At 36.6% G+C, this 16,614-nt stretch overlaps 1 protein-coding gene across 2 annotated transcripts in view; it reads left to right on the top strand.

Annotated features, from left to right (window-relative positions):
- FAF1 (Fas associated factor 1) overlaps positions 1-13,900 on the top strand; it is a 177,194-nt gene extending 163,294 nt beyond the window's left edge. For both annotated transcript variants that reach the window (XM_069788767.1, XM_069788766.1), the window contains exon 19: positions 11,388-13,900. In XM_069788767.1, the coding sequence (XP_069644868.1) occupies positions 11,388-11,471 (84 nt within the window). In that variant the 3' untranslated portion in view covers positions 11,472-13,900. The remainder of the gene's footprint in view (positions 1-11,387) is intronic.
- Positions 13,901-16,614: the final 2,714 nt, after the last annotated feature.

The following is a 16,614-nucleotide window of genomic DNA, read 5'->3' on the forward strand; positions in this document are numbered from 1 at the left end:
ATATTTATGTCTCAGTACATATTTAATGTAAAAAAACCTACAAGTATATTACTCTAACTTTTTACATTTGTTTTGTACTTTAGACTGGCTGTTTCTGTACATAACCACATTATCATCATTATTAATTTTAGTCCTCTGTAACAAACTCAAAAATTGATCAGATGACTCACATAAGAAAAAATTTTAAAAGGACTAGAAAAGAAAAAAGACCACTAAATTAGAACAGGCTGGTATTTTCAACACATTTGTGAAACTGTCAGGGAGAAAACACTGAGGCCAAGAAAGGAGAATTTAATGGCAGGATATGGAGCTGTTAGTCTGTCATGTGGGAAGCAAAGACCCTGTCATCTTTTTTCTATGATTCCAACCTAATAATGCCATGTATGAGAAGTCACATAAATGATTCATGCCGATTGACTCAGTGGCCGTGTATGAATCCGGTTGCCATTGTGACCATCAGAGCTACAACAGACAAAATATAATCCCCAGGGGTTTGCTAACCACTGAGAACTATAAATGACATCTGCAAGTTCTCCAGGTTTGGAAAGTTGGAAGTGTGCACTCCATAGACAGATTTTAAAAAAAACCAACCAAACAAAAAAAAAGTCATTGATGAATGCCTTCGAAGTACAGTAAAAGTATTATTCATTGCCTTAGGCTTCATGGTATGTAGTCTCTTAAAGATACACTGTAAGTTGCCAAGACCCTTCTGCTATATGATACGTATCACAAACTTCCATTGAAATCTGTGCAATAAGAACAGAGCACTTGGAATGCTTGTGCTCCAGAAAACAATAGCAGTTAAAATGTATGTTTGTATTTAAACTATACATAACATTTTTGAAAAAATATGTTTGAAAGTATCAATTACTTTGCTGGAGTTTTTGCTGCAATAAGATGAAAACATGTCCTCTCAAGTTAATATTTTTTCTTCTATCCTAATCTGTATTACAATAACATATGCACTCCCCAAAATGTTTCTGTTTTATCGAAACAAGGGGGTTATCTTCAATCAAATCAGCATTTTCTTGTGGTAAACTTGTTAGAGCATTTTTACCCACTTTTCAAAGCTATCAGTCCTGATACAGTGTTGTTGAGGTATTTTTACTTCTTTGGTAAATAAAAATTCATTAGTTCTTAGTTCTATGTTCCAGTTGCTTACACAGATATCCTTAGCTAACTTAAAGTTGGTATCATAACCCTACTGTAAATACAAACTTCTACACATGAGTAAATACACAGATTAACCTTTTCCAGACACTACTTGTAGATTTTAAAGCAGCAGTGACATTCCAAAGCAGTTAAGCACATGTAGTCACTTGTTATTGGGTCTTTGTCACCAACTGTGTTGTTCTTTCTACTAGCACTGAAATTAGATATTAACCACCTCCTATCTCGGAACCTTAACCAAGGCAGCACTGCATACTGTACCGACAAGTGCGTATCACACGGGTGAACCTGGGTCAGCAGGTAACTCCTACCTCCAACTTTGAAAACATTTGGCAAGCGCATCTTTTGGAGTGAAAAGCTGTATTATAAGTTCTTTGCGTTATTCCTAAATGCGTCTGCAAAGGCTTTATGGAAGCAAATGTGTGCGCTATTTAAATGTATATGCTGATTTTAGAATTATAGTTCCCTTTTTTCCAAGAATCGCTCTAATCTTCAAAACGCAATTAACTATAACAAAAAGAGCTTACCCTAAGCATATTAGCGTGCTCAGTCAACCCTCTTTTAAGCATTTCTGCTAAGTCCCTTTCTCTTAAAAGCCTTCCCATACGCCAATTTCGAGAGTCCTCTGGATCTGCCAGCTGCAAGATCCACCTTTTCCCAGTACCCTGGAGACTTCCTGGAAGATCAGTTCCTCACTTCCTTCTGTGGTGGAGATCTGCAGAAGTCTTCCTAAAACTCTTTAACATTTTATGGAGTGGACATTTCACCACGCTTCAGGCAAGAAGCTGAAGTGTACCAGCTCTAGCTGAAACTATAGGAGGAACATGCAGAACACATTAACCCAAACTGGGCTTCAGCCACCCTACTAGGATTAATGATACGTCAGTGAATGCTTTATGGTATCTCTCAGAAAGGGAGGTCCTGGCATGCTTTCTCTTTTGAAAGACTGAATTTATTAATTTCTTCTGAAAAATCAAAATTGCAACCTACAATTTCTTCTGCTCATTTCTCCTTAAGGTGGAGCATTAGTTATGTATTTGAGAGTATGCCTTTTGCAGACATGGTATTAGAGAGTTAAGCTCTTTATTTACTGTATCTGGAAGCCCTGGTAAGCCAAGACTTCTACAGTATTTCACATTTTATTTTCCTGAGCCACAGCTTAGGATCAGGTGGCAGTTAAGTCACTTAAGGTTATTTAAATGCATCTAAAATGTTGCTTAATAATTCAGAACCAGTTTGCTCTGTTTAGAGTATTAAGATTTTTTAAATCCTTTTAATTAACCAATTTCAACAGCAGTTTAAATAAACAGAAACAAAAAATCTGTCTCCCTTGAAAGGGCAGAAAATAAATTTAACTCAAATTGCATGTTAGTTTAAATTAGGTATGATCAGGATTTCAGTACATTTAGGGCCAGCCAATTCTTAATATTATATGGGAGTATAGAGTAAGATATTCCTCCAAACCTAAATGTGATCATCCATTCCTCTGCTCTGGCAGGAGTAATCCTCTTTGATGCCCACAGTGGTGAAAATAACGCCACAGGACAGTAAGTTTAGCTGCAGCACTCGGTACACATAGTCACGTGAGCAGGTAACTATCCTCTGATGTTCTCCAAAAGGTGATGTTAGAGCATGACCCCTATATTGCTATGCCAGGTGGTTTGGCAATTTTGTGTATCAGTTCTAGAAGCCATTCTTTGTAAGGACTATTCTGCATTTCACCCAGTGCAAACAACTTCCTTCAAATAACCTACTTTTAAACTCATTAGGTGGTGTTTAAAGTCTTTAAGTAGTTCATGAAATAGTTATATGTTCAGGACCATCTCTGGCTTTTAACATTCTTTCCCCTAATCATCATCTTGATAGAAGGAGGGAAGAAAGGGATGTGAGAAGGGATTCATGCAGTGTCATGGTTATTCCTAACAGCACTTTTAGTAACTTCACAGAAATCAGGAAAGTAGCTTGAATATTGTCTTATGGCAAAGGATGATTTCAGGTGAATGAAATCATTTTCTGATACGTTCAAAAATCTGACAATGTTTTTGTAAGTTCAGGGAAAATTTAACATGTGATCGATGTAATTTTTCCAGTCATTTCAATTACCGATATTTATATTTCCTACTGCACAAAATAGTACTAACCTGTTTTAATTCACATAATTTAAAATTTTTCAGGTCAATAGAGATCTGATGGTGGCATGTGTTTATCAGCTCTGATCTAGTTTACACAAGGCCACAGCCACCTACAAAGGTAGACGTGCCTCCTCTTGTCATTTAGAACTGTCCTTAAGTCAATACTATCTGCCCTTGTCTGTCTTGTCTTTTCAGGATATGTTGTTACTCTATTTATTCAAGCAGTTATGTTTAGTTTAGTTAAGACACTGAGAAGTTGCCTAAGCAAATTGGCCATACCAGACTAGCATGTTCCCATGCCTCGTTTAAAAGCATGATTTCTGATCGTTCTTCCTGATGACTTGTAACAGTAGAACAATTGGACAGATTAACCTTCAGTGCGAGGAATGGACCACATGTCATTGCAGCCAGAACACTGAAGCATTTGCAACCCCTCTGTGTTTTACTGCTTTTAACAAAGCTTGTTGCTCAGAAAGAATAGTGTCGCAGTCTTTCAGTCAGCACCTACAAAGGGAGTAAGTGATATTCTTGCCCTGCTGAAGTCAGTGGCAGTACTTCAGAGAATATTGAGTAGATTTTGCTTCTTGAAATGTGATGTTTACTTTTGTGGAAATATAATTTCCATATAGGCAGTCAAAAATTCTGTAAGTATTACAGAAGGATTTTTGATAATGTTTTCTTCCAAGACAGGCAGACTTGATCTGTCTTTTCAGACCTGGTGTCTTTGCATAAGGAACTGTGCTATCCAAAGAGAAAGACTGAAGCCCTTCATGTATCAAGTCACTGAAAGGAGATGGAAGGAATGTCTTCCTCATCTCATAGATGTAAGCTTATTCTAAAAAGAAATAGAATTACTTTCTATAGGTCAATATAGTTTCTGAGCTCTTACAACAACTCTATTTGAATACGGGGAATGTGTAACCAATTTCAGGAAATAGGTGTGCATTTCAGATGAGCTATTTTACTCAAGACTCACTAAAGTAAGCAGGCATTCACCACAACACTGAATACTCAATGCAGTATGTGAACTCTCAGTTGAGTCATCCTCATTAGTTAACCCAATGACTAATGCCAACCATGTGATTAATATATTCCACCCAAGCACATCCCTCTGACCAAAAGTGTTCTTTTATTCAGCACTGCCCCATTTTACAAAACATTTATTTCAGGGGAGACACGTTATTGTTCACAGGAAGATGCCTTAGTTAAGCCACAGAGCTTTGCTGTTGCATATAGCATTATCCAGCATAAAGTGGGCCTAAGATATTTTGTACTTTTTCCCCAGAATTCAGGCTTAATGTCAGTTTTGTGGGCTTTTTTTCCTGTTGTAGGAAGAAAATGTAATGATAAAATATCAATCAAGAGCCTTTGTAATAGTACGATACTAAGAATGCTGCATCTGGTTACCGGAAAATTTAATGATCTCCTGCTGTTTTGGTAATTGCATAAGTAATACATCAGACTAAATCACCAAAGCAGTCTTAGGCGCACTTTTTATTCTCTTTACCTATCTACCAATCACAATGTTATACTGTAGATATCATTGTGGTATCTGAACATCTTAATCCTTTGAACTTGCGATAAAAATCCTTTTGGATTGGTTTTCCATGCAGTTATAATTAAGTGCACATGAATCCAATCCTGGGTCATTCTCCTGTGAGTGACTGTGTTCACATCCATTCCCCTTTGGGATGTATGCAAGGCAAAGTTCTTGCAGTTCATTTGGAGCACTAAATGTATTTAAATGTTTTCGAACTTCTAGAAGATGTGGCTGTTTGCCTCCTTTCAGGTCTTCATCAGTATCCACAGTGAAAGGTGTAGTACTTCTGGGGACATGATCTTTCTTCCCTCTAGCTAGCACATTTTAAAATAATTAAATACATGAATAATTGTTAGTTCGATATAAGCACAGTGGCAGCAGTGCCCACAAGTAACGGACTGGTTTGCTCCTTGGCACAGCAGAAAGGGTGTTTAACATACAAATGCTCTCATGTGTAAATGCCACTACTTGAACCTTTTCTCTACTCAGCAAGAAAACTGAAAGTAAATAGTGTGAAGGAGCAGGTGATGGAGCTCTTCTCCCTGCAGGTCCTTTGTCAGGAAAAGACCCATTCCAGGGTATTCTGTTGGCTTCTCTTTTTCCAAGAAACCACACAAAGAATTCCTAAATAGATCAAAGATTTCAAACCAGAAAGAAGGGAGGAAAGCAGAATATCTGAGGAGAGCTTTACAGCACCTTCCTCTTCCCTCAAAATCTTAAGTTGTCCAGTCCAATGGATTGATGATTAGTGTTTGTGGGTTTTTAAGCTTTGTTCTACAAACAGAAGGTATTTTTCCCAATCAAAAACATTTTCATGTAGAATCATGAATTCATAATGCTGAACTTTTAAAAAGCACCATATAGTCCAGGCCTCAGTATACAAATATAGCAACACTGGGTTTGGGTTTATCCTTATTATTTACACTGCCTGCCATTATGCTTAGTATTTTAAAAAAACAGAGGAGAACACAGTTGCTATCTCAATTTACTGTCTAAAAAGTCCAGTAATGCAAGTCAGGTTTATAAGCCTTCACTGATTGGAATCTATGCAGCAAATTCTTTTCTGATACGAATTACGTTAAGTCAACGAAAATTTACACTATGTAAAGACTGGCGGCATCTCAGGTATCTCAGACAGCTGTACGGCTTTTCTAGAAAAGAATGGAAAGCATGCTCAAAGTAGAGGATATAACATCACAATTTTCTGTTTTATCAACATCTGTTACTTTGCTTAGTAAATGTATTTTTTAAATATGCTTAATCTAAAATACTGTTTTGAGAAAAATCTTCAGAGAAATAAGATAGTAAGAGTGTGACATATCTGGATTAAAGCTTTGCACTTAGAATGAGACTAGAAGTCTTTGACATATTTTTCCTTATTTGTGACGGCTTTCTTCAATTCAGATGTAAATTATCTCCAAGTTTATTCAACTAAACCAGATCTAATTGCATATATTTCTATAAAGTAACCCTACTTTTGTTTGTTGCTCACGCTGAGCATATTATCTGTATAACCCACAGATATTTCAGTAGGTAGAATGGATTCACTGTGTTTGTGTGTCATTCTAAAAATATAGGTTTTTAAACAGATCTGGTACTTTACCAGGTGTGCCTTTAAGTAACTTCTATTGCATTTATACTTTAGGAGGATTAGGAAAGAGAGTAAAAGAACTCTTTGTCCGTTAGATTCATTAAATGTATTCATGCGTGTGTAAGTGGTATAGAGGCTGTGCTACTCAGGAATCAGATCCCTGTCCTAGGGTGTAGAGAAAGGTGAAGGGTGTGATATTTACTGCTTGTGTAAGTGTCATAATAATTGTGTATTTGATTCTTTATTTTTAAATGACCTTCCTGGGCATTAAGCCATTTTTTTTGTATTTATCTTTTCCCTGCAGAGTTAGGGAGGGTAAGGAACCACACCTTTGAAATTGTGAAAGTACAGCTGTTCAGGATATGAATGTGTAATAGAACAGATAGGTCAGCAAAGGTGAAGACAGAAATAATACAAAAATTATTCTAGAAGGAAAAAGACTTTGCTATAAAAATGTATTAAAATGTTGTTTAAACTAGTATTAATTTTTGTTATTGGGTTATTTAAAAACCCAAGAAATTTATTCAGAATAAAGCGTAAATAGCTACTACATTCTTACAGGAGAAATGTAAGAGTTAACATTACTATCTTTTGGTTTTGTGCAGACTTAAATCATTCAAACTTCAAAGAGCCACAGAAGTACTTCAAACCAACTACCTAGCGCTTAGTTGAAATAATTACCACAGAATTCATTTAAACAAATACCTATTAAAATAATAAATTTCCTGTGCACCAAACCAACATTGGTTATATAACACAGCTCTTTAAAAGATGAAGTCTTAGCTCCAGTGCACCAAAGCATAAGGTCCTGTAAAATTGTACCCACAGTTGGAAGAAAAGTATTGTTTTACCAACTTAAACCTATTTCAGTGAAACCAAAACATTTCGCAGCTCAACGGCAAGATCTAACACCAATAGAAATAAATAAGGTCCTGTTACCACCCTCTGGTCACGTTGCTAGAAGGAGTCTTCCCTGAAGAGAGGGGAGTGTTAAAGTTTGCATAGAAAGTCATTTGCCTGAAGATGAAAACTCCCAGGGCACTATCTGCTTTGGCTTTGGGACAGCCCTGAATGCGCATGCACGATACTCTACAGAATTCTGTGAGCTTGAGTATTAGTAATTTTGCTGTCACTTGAGTTATACTCTCTTAGCATCTGAACATTGTGTCCTTCCTCTGCCACCCTCCTCACTATATAAACTTCAAACAACTTAGAGTCTCTTTTTAAGGGGTTTTAGTTTACATTTCATTATAATATAAAGTACTTACCTTAGCAAAACCAGAAAAATATTTTTAAAATGCGTTCACCTCAGCTGGTATCACCATGTGACGTGCGAGTGGACTTTTAGAGTGCATGCATATGACTGGTAGAAAGTCAGTTATTGTAGAACTTGAAAATATAGAGAAACACTATGCTTTTAGCATTTGTTTAGGCCTTTTAACAAATGCCGAATGCTTAACTTGGTGAATTTTGCAACCTTAATCAAGAGAGTGTTGATTTCACCACATGGGTACCTATGTAATCTCATTGAGTTCAACAGGATCAAATCAGATTCAGTATATAAACACACGCTTAAATGATTTCCTGCATAATTGCTAACAACATAGAAGTCTTTAAATAATAAAGGTATAGGGGTTTGGGACAATGTAACTTCTATAAGGTGCAGGGCTGTTTTGGAAAGAGCAGCATGCAACGACATCAGAGCAAAGGATTGTCAGCACTGAAGTGGACTCCAGAATTTATCCTAATGGTAATGAAACAAAGAACACAGATTTAAATATGAAGGTATTTTATACTTTGCATTATGAAATAATCCACGTAAATTTAAGTGAATAAAATTCATTATTTTGGTGGACACACCTTTGCAGGCTACAGCTCTTCCAGGGTCCTTTGATCTCTATTACATATCATTCTTTATTTTTTAACTCTGTTTTAAAACACTGTAAGTTACAAAGCATCTTAGGTCTTATATTTCATATATTTACAAGAGAAACCATTTCTTTTGGTAGGAGGCGTGTTCACTAATAAGGGTTCTATTCTTCATAGTAAACAACATATTTACAAACCACAAATAACAAAGTAGAAGCTGCAGAAGGGTTATGGTGTGATAATTAAGTACAATGGCGACCCATATGAACAGAAAATGCCAAGGAGCTAAAACAAAGCAACAACAGCTTTGTTTGTTGACAGATGTAGGAGCCATATTGTTAGTTAATTGGGTAATGGTGTAAACATTTGCAAACTCTGCTGTCCCTCAGTGAATTAAGCAGCACACTGAAATTATGGTGAAAAGCTGCACCGTCCTTTTGCTGCAGGTACTCCACAATGCTTTTAGCTAACCTTCTAAGTATGAAGACATTGGGGGACATCACGCGTTGTTATTATTTAAGGTACTTGAAGTTTGCAAACCTTAGACTAGGATATGTATCTTGAATTACACTCAAGTGAATAATAGGTTTCCATGTGGTTACAGTCTGGGAAATTGTGTTCATTGCCTAGGCTTGCTTTCCAGATTTTTGTTTTTTCCAAGTGTAGAAGAGACTTGTTCTGTCTTTCCTAGCTTTTCTTGCAAAAAAAAGGTTGCAGGATTTGAAAATAGAGAGGCCTAATTAGCAACTGGCTTGAACTGAAAAGAAGGAAAATTGCTTCCCTCAGGTGCACAATACTTCATATGCTGTGAATTGCAGAGACCCCTATTTACCTCGCTTTCTGTGCCTATGCACAATAATGGACTGTAGCAGAATACCAAAACATTAAAAAATGCAACAAGATACTTAATTAGCTTACTTCTGTAATCACAAACTTAAATGCACTACTTTGGCTGTTTTTTACATAACAGGTTTGCTTTCTAAGATAATAACCTTTCAATAATTTAAGCAGCATCTGTGCAGGAATGCATAATTGGACTGTAGATAATAGGAATCTAAAATTGAGTCTGGTTTTTATAAATTATTTTTCTCTTCAGACATTTAGCAATAGCTCACCATGGTACATGAAGTTTAAGAAAATATGTTCCTGTTTTGGGAATCAAAATAATGCATCTGTTTGGTTTTGGGTTTTTTTTATTATTATTCTGTTGGGTTTTTTTAAATTCTGTTGCAGTCAGGTGAAATTACATTGATTTCAATGGACTTAGGAAGTGATAAGCTTTTAATATTTGTTTAAATAATGAATTTTCTGTAATTATCCAATAAAACAATAGAAATACAAATATATTCTAGGTTTGTCTGATTTAGTTGCGGGGGGAGAGAAGAGGAGCAATACTGTTTTTGTTAATTGGTAACAGGATTAGTAAATAACGCTTTTAAGAAAAAATACATTAGTGTTTCTTACTCATTCATAGTATTTGGTATGCTTTTGGTATGTTTTCAAAAAATAGCTTTAGAAAGCAATGGCATGATATGATCATAGATAAAACTAATTTAACTTTGGAAAAAATGTTTATTGCTATGCATTTGCATTTATACCTATAGCATAAGACTAATAATCTATTATTCACAAGCAAACTTCTGATAACTAGTGTGCTCACACAGCAAAACAAACTAAAACAGAATTACCAGGGAAAGTAAGTTTAAAAATGGAAGTGAAATATTTCAGAAAATGATAAGATTAAAAGAAATAATGTTCATCTTTCTATATGAAGCTTTGCAGTAGTCTTCTGAAGGATGTCACAGCATTGGCATGTAAACCTGAACGTCTGAAAGACACCAGGAGCCTTGTCATTACTTTGTCTATATAAATAATTATATCATGTAATATTTACAATTAGATCTCATTTTCATGGAAGAGATTTATCCTATAGGCAGCAGTCTAGCTTCTAAACAGAATCCTCAACACAAAAGTTTCTTTTTGACTATAAACTGAGAATTGCTTATGTGCCTTAAGTGAAAGTCAGTAATGGGATAGTCAGGATGTTGAGCAGCTTGCAGGGTTTGGTGAGAAGATCCAAATTCTGAAGAATTCTGGCAACAGTGGTGCAGATACTGCCTGTATCGTTATTTTCCAAATTGCCTGGCATTTAACTCTCACTGGAATTCTGTATGCCCACCTGCACAAGTGATTGCCTAAATACCTTTACAAATCCAATGAGGAGTCAGGATTCCAGGGAACAATCCTATAATACAAACGTACACGCGTTAAGTGTCTGATATACAGGCACATAGTACTTATAAGGCATCTATATATATACACACATGCATAGTAAGTATACGCTTCAGTAGTTGGGTTGAGATGCAGTTTCACCGTATGGTGAGCTGAATTAGCATCTCACTCCCAAAGAAAGGAAGAGGGGGGCCCTGCTTCCTCCCTTCTACTTACTGCTTAGTGCTTTTGCTACTTCCTTTGCACTGGATTTGGTGTTGACTGGACTTGTGTGTTCACCAGTTAAACTCACTAGCATGACAGAAAAATAACCAAACAAATAGAAGTGGACGGTTTTCTCTCAGCCTGGGTTCCCTGAGGTGGCTGATAAGCATCACAGTGAGTGAAAGTTAGGTGAAAGGGAGTAGGAAAAGAAAGGCAGACTGAGTTTCCCTTTTGAATGGAGAGATCATGTTGGCTTGGCTATGCTGCTTGCACCATCGGTTTGATTGAAATTTTATGATACTTATCTAGGACTACAGTTTTATTTTTCATCTTAATTCATGTTCTAGTAGTCCTTCCAAAAGATCTTAACTTTGACAGAAACAGATATATTCATGCATTGGTTTATGGTAGAAAACCAGAGCTTCTTGGAATTAATGTTGTGGATTCTGTTTATTGTTATTACAAAACAATAATTAACACACAGAATACAATATGTATTTCTTAATCTGCATCCTGGGAATTCATACTCACAACTTCAGTTATCACTGATAGAGGGACTCAAAAATCTCCCCAGTGAAAATCTGCCCTGTGAAGATAAACAATTGAAAAAAGTCTACTTACACATACCTTCTTGTTCTTATCTTTACAGGTGACCCAGCTGGATCCAAATAAGTCATTACTGGAGGTAAAACTGTATCCTCAAGAAACCCTTTTCCTAGAGGCAAAAGAATAGATCAAACAAGATTGTAGGACTAATCATCCTTTGACAAGCCAGAGGCACAGCATCGAAAGGAAGACTTCTATCAACACCACCTTGTACTATCATCCAGCTCAATTCAGTGTCACAACTTTGCCTCTTGCAAGAATCCTGCAAAATTGAAAAAACATAGCTACTTAGTTTCACATACATGAGTATATGTTTCCAACCTCATTTAAATGAGCAGAGGATAAAATTCTGCTATGAACACTGAACATTTATGACTCTGTTGCTCACTTATCATCCAGCTTTTGTTATAATTAATGCACTGTTAAAATGTGAGTGATTGTTAAGTAGAATTTTTACTCCTCAAATGCCCCTTTTCCACCAAGAAATCTTGGACATTTCTGCCTGTACTTTTGACACTAGAATGCTGTATATTTGATATCTCGCTGAGCCAGTGCTCTCATATATATGCATTTTATTTCTGTGTTTGAATTTCTACTTTGTCAACTAATTTAAAAAGGCAGAAAAAATTAACGGGACATTCTCAGCCATGGAAATTTAACAGTATTATAGTAGAAAGCATATAATTTTTGTTAGTACTTTCTGACTTCTTTGATAAGATGTAAGGTTTTGTTTGAAGAATATAGTTTGACATATATGCGAGATATTTATTTACTGGTTCTGCTTTGGGTCTCAGTTCTGATTCAGTTTAGGAAGTATTTTCCATTACATTGCAGTGTGTGAAACTGCTTATTGCATGATGTGAATATTTAAATAACATTAGAAATGGCCAGTACCAGAAACCTGGTATCTTGCCAACACTTCAGGAATCAGCTGATATTGAATATCAGCTGTTAAAAACCTTTCAAATACCAGATACAAAAGTTCTTTATTTCTCATTGTGAAAGAAAGGGCAGTTCCCGTTTTAGCAGTTTTCCTTCATTCTGGCACTTGTTTGTATCCTGTTACTCTACTGTTTTAAAGCACCTTGTTTGTTTCATCAAACAATGCGTATCTTAAGAGGTGGTGTAATAAGAAATCTGCCTTATTATTGCACACTTTGGACATTTTAACAATAGATTACCGATCCTGTCTCAAATTAAAGAAATCCTAGTTCTCTTGTCTGAAATGTATGCACCAGCTACCTGCTATCTGATGTGGAAGAATCTGGTACTTTAAATTTCTCAACCACAGAATGAGCATACTGAGTCTAAGACCATAACATACACTTCATGCCAAACCTGGATCTAAAACTGGTTTGGTTAATTTTTTTTTTGCTTTTTTTTTTTTTTTTTAATCTCTGGGCTTACAGGATAGTGCACAATAGCACTACAGAATCGTCATCTGCTAATCAAACTTTTTTTTTTTAAAGCCTGGCACATTGTTTTCCACATATGTTTATATGCAATTCATAGTGTTTATTGTAGCAAAATGAGTTCTGATTTAAAAATTTTATACTAAGCAAAAACCAACTGCACACATCTTTTAGTCTTTCTTTTTTCTTAGGAAGGATGGTGATATAAAATTAAATGTATGCCTATCATTAGGGTGTTAGTGAAGCTGATATATTGTTACCTTTACCAAAAACGCAAATTTCTGAGCGGGGAAAGCCTTATTCTACCTTTTGTAATTCTGTAATTAGTGAGTGCTACATCAGACACTTTTAGAAGTGAAGTATCTATGACAAACAAAAGGTTTGCAAGTGTAAGCAAATTCTAATCATTTGCAGTTCACAAATAAAAGCATTCATAGCCAATAGAAAGATAAATGTATGTGTAATGGAAAGCTGAATGCAGACACTTCATTCTGAACTTTTGTTTTCTTACAGAAAAAAAATCCACTATGTTTAAGAAATTAACATAGGTTGCAAATTGGGGTGATGCTGTTTCTACAAACAATCACAGTAACACATACAGCAAGATTTTAAAGTGATGCATATCTTTTTTTTTTCAGATTAGCTCTTCCTTCTAAGCTGGCTATTGAGGAAAGGAATTGCTGAAATACTGCTACACAAAGCAAAGCGACCTTTCAGCTAACTTGTTTATATTAATCTGTTCTGTTTAACTTTTGTTTGATCTCATCAGGCTGTTTTCTTTCATTCAACTTTATTTCTGTATTTTGACTATATATTCTTTACTTTGATACTAGTTTCATAAAGTTATTAAATGTGGCTTGAATATTTGTTGAATTTGTTGAAGTCAGTGCTCCCAGGGTTTGTTTGGCCTTTTTTTTTTTTTTCCTAACCTCCTTTATTATTTTTTCCCTCCCTTTGCTCATATTGCAAAATACACTGTCATTACCAAAATGTTCTGGTGATAATTAACTGGAAGTGTTCAAAGTGGTGGCATTACTGCCCTCTGATATGAAGATATCAAGATCAGTACACAGGGATCATTCTGCCACAGCGTAAACAAGTGTATCACTCTTTAAATAAAACATTTATGGTTTTGGTCCTTAAATACTTTGGGCCTGATTTCAAGAAGCAACCATCTAGAGTCACCTTTCTGAATTACACCCTCAATGCAAACCAGTCCCTGTGTAGAAACATTAATATTCTATGCCATCATTTTCTGCTCTCCTAAACCATGGTATTCACTTCATATGCTCTGCTGGCATGGTTAATCCTCTAGTCAGTCTACAGACTAATTTTGTAATTCAGTATTACCCTAAAACTGTAACACTGTTGCTACAGAGCATATACCTGATTCTACCTTTTATCTTCAGGTTCTTTGCGTTAATGGCTTATCATTAACGTGATTTATGCATTAGTTTTAAGTCTTAAGGAATTACTGTTAATTAATGGAATCCTGTACGATGTGTCGGCTTTCATTATTGGCCTTCAGAGCATTACGGTGAAGGTGGGGCATGCTCTGGCTTTTGAAGAAACTTGCCGCCTATTGACATTGGTGTTTGAAATCATTATTAGAGAATATGCAGAACACAAGTGTTTGCTCTGCATTGTCTGCATACGCACCCTTAAATTTAGTGAAAGTGCTGAGGGCGTTTCTAATGGAGCTACGCTGGGGGTTTTGTTTATTCTTTTTAATGTGGTGGAAAAGGACTTTGGCTTTCATAAACTGTACCTACTCAGTGACATTAGAAACTTAAAATAAATTTTCAATTACAGTAATATTTCTACTAAAAGGTTATATGATTTCACTCTTCCATATGTGGGGAAAACCAAAATTGCCATGACCCAGATTCACAGAAGGACAGAAGCATGTCATTATCCAAGCCTCACATCCAGACTCCCTAAACAATGCACAGGAAGATTTAGGTGCCTTAAAATGGGGTCCGCAACAAGCAAAAAATACACAAGTAGGTCTCCAAACAAAGCAAAGCAAAAACCCCACATGTGAAGAGTCACTACCAGGCAGACCAGAAACTGCTCAGAGCGGTGGCTGAAGATGGAGGTATCTCGTGTACGCCGTTCCTCACCGGAGCTAACGCTTCCTACTCTCTGCTGGCCCAGGGCAGCTCCCTCCACTCAGGCTTCACAGCACTGAGACCGTACGTCAAGGTAAGCACCAAGTCCTTTCTTCCAACATCTGACGAAGCACAGAATAGATTTTTATTTCGAAACGGTGATGATGGCCTTCTCCTGAGTCTCCCCTACAGTTTTCACTGAATTTTACTTTACACTGAAGTTTTCCCATATTGTGACTCTATGGGCCTGAGGAGAAACAAGCCCCTATGTCAGACATTTCAGAAGACTACTTCAACACCATCATAGTACAGGCTACTTTTAATGTGCATGCTCTGTCTGCTGTCAAAGCTGTTTGCCAAAATACAGAACTCTTTAAGCTCATTGAGAGAGAAGGTGCAAGCAGGAGCACCAGTCTTCAGGCTAGCAGATGGGTGCTTGCCTGGGATGAGCTATCCAGCCCTTTCCAGTGACTGTTAGTTGCAGTCGCTGGTCTTTTCAGACAGATGACCTAGGAGGAGAGACTGAATGTTGATTCTGCACTCTACTTAGATTTTCTTATTCTACTTGTATAAAAGAAAAGGCAACGACAGTAGTCTTAATTATATTTTTTTTCTGTACAGGTCATGAAAGAAAGCAAAAATTACTATATATTGTACACAGCGTAAACCATTGTTCACTACCTGAAACCATTTAATCACAGATGACAGAGATGGAGGAATACCAAATTTAGCACTAAACACCTCAGGATCCAGGCAGTTTTATACTCAACTTAATCAGGTATAAATCTGCACTGCTGCCAGAAGAGCCACCTCTGCCCCCATCTTGCACTGGGATCAGGCAAACTAATCCAGTTAAAAACTAACCATTTTTTTCCTGGAGTAGTTTTCAGACTGATCCAGCTTGCTGAGTGGCCGTATGTACACCAGCACTGACAAAAAGCAGAAGGTGGAGCATGCAGGGGGTGAGCAACTGATGATGAGAGGGAGAGGAAGGCAGGGCTGCTCCCTCTGGCAGCAGTGCTGATTCATGTGGGATTGTATCAATCGTGGTCCTCGAAATATTTTTTGAATGCATTGTTATTACATTTACATTTTACATTCATTTTTTAATTTCAAGCAAATTAAACAAATGGTACAAAGGTTTTGCTGTCTGAAGCATCCATAAGTTTTGCGGAAGTCGGTAGCCCAGAATTCAAGGAATAGGAATCCAGACAGAAGATACCTTGAGTGTGTGCAGTGAGGGCAAGGCTCACTCTAGATCTAACTCTTACCAGTCGCTACAAACCTGAGAGAGCAGCCCGAGTACCCTACCTGCAGGAAAAAAGTTTCAACGGGATTTAATGTCTCATTGCATACCAGAGAATTCGCTCCTTCATCAGGGCTTTTCTCTGTGGATTCTTTTATGTGTAATAAAGACTGAAGTCACACTGCAGCCTTAATATAATTAAATTAAAATGTCACTCAACTGCTGGTTATAGAAGTAGGCTTCATTAGTTCCTGTGCTTGCAAAACTACTGGTTAACATGATCATTACTTTGTACTTACTACCAATGAGTTTCATTTACTATTTTTCTAACTCCATGTTACGACAGTCTTCCACAGTTCATTCCTATTCACTTTCAATCCAGTCAGTCATCTTGAATGGGTTTGTGTCATTCATTAATATCATCACCTCACTACTGATTTCCAGATAATGTACAAGTACCTTGAATAACACAGGTTCCCACACAGATCCTTGGGGGACATA

Source organism: Haliaeetus albicilla, chromosome 8 (assembly GCF_947461875.1).
Source record: "Haliaeetus albicilla chromosome 8, bHalAlb1.1, whole genome shotgun sequence".
NCBI classification, from domain to species: Eukaryota; Metazoa; Chordata; class Aves; order Accipitriformes; family Accipitridae; genus Haliaeetus; species Haliaeetus albicilla.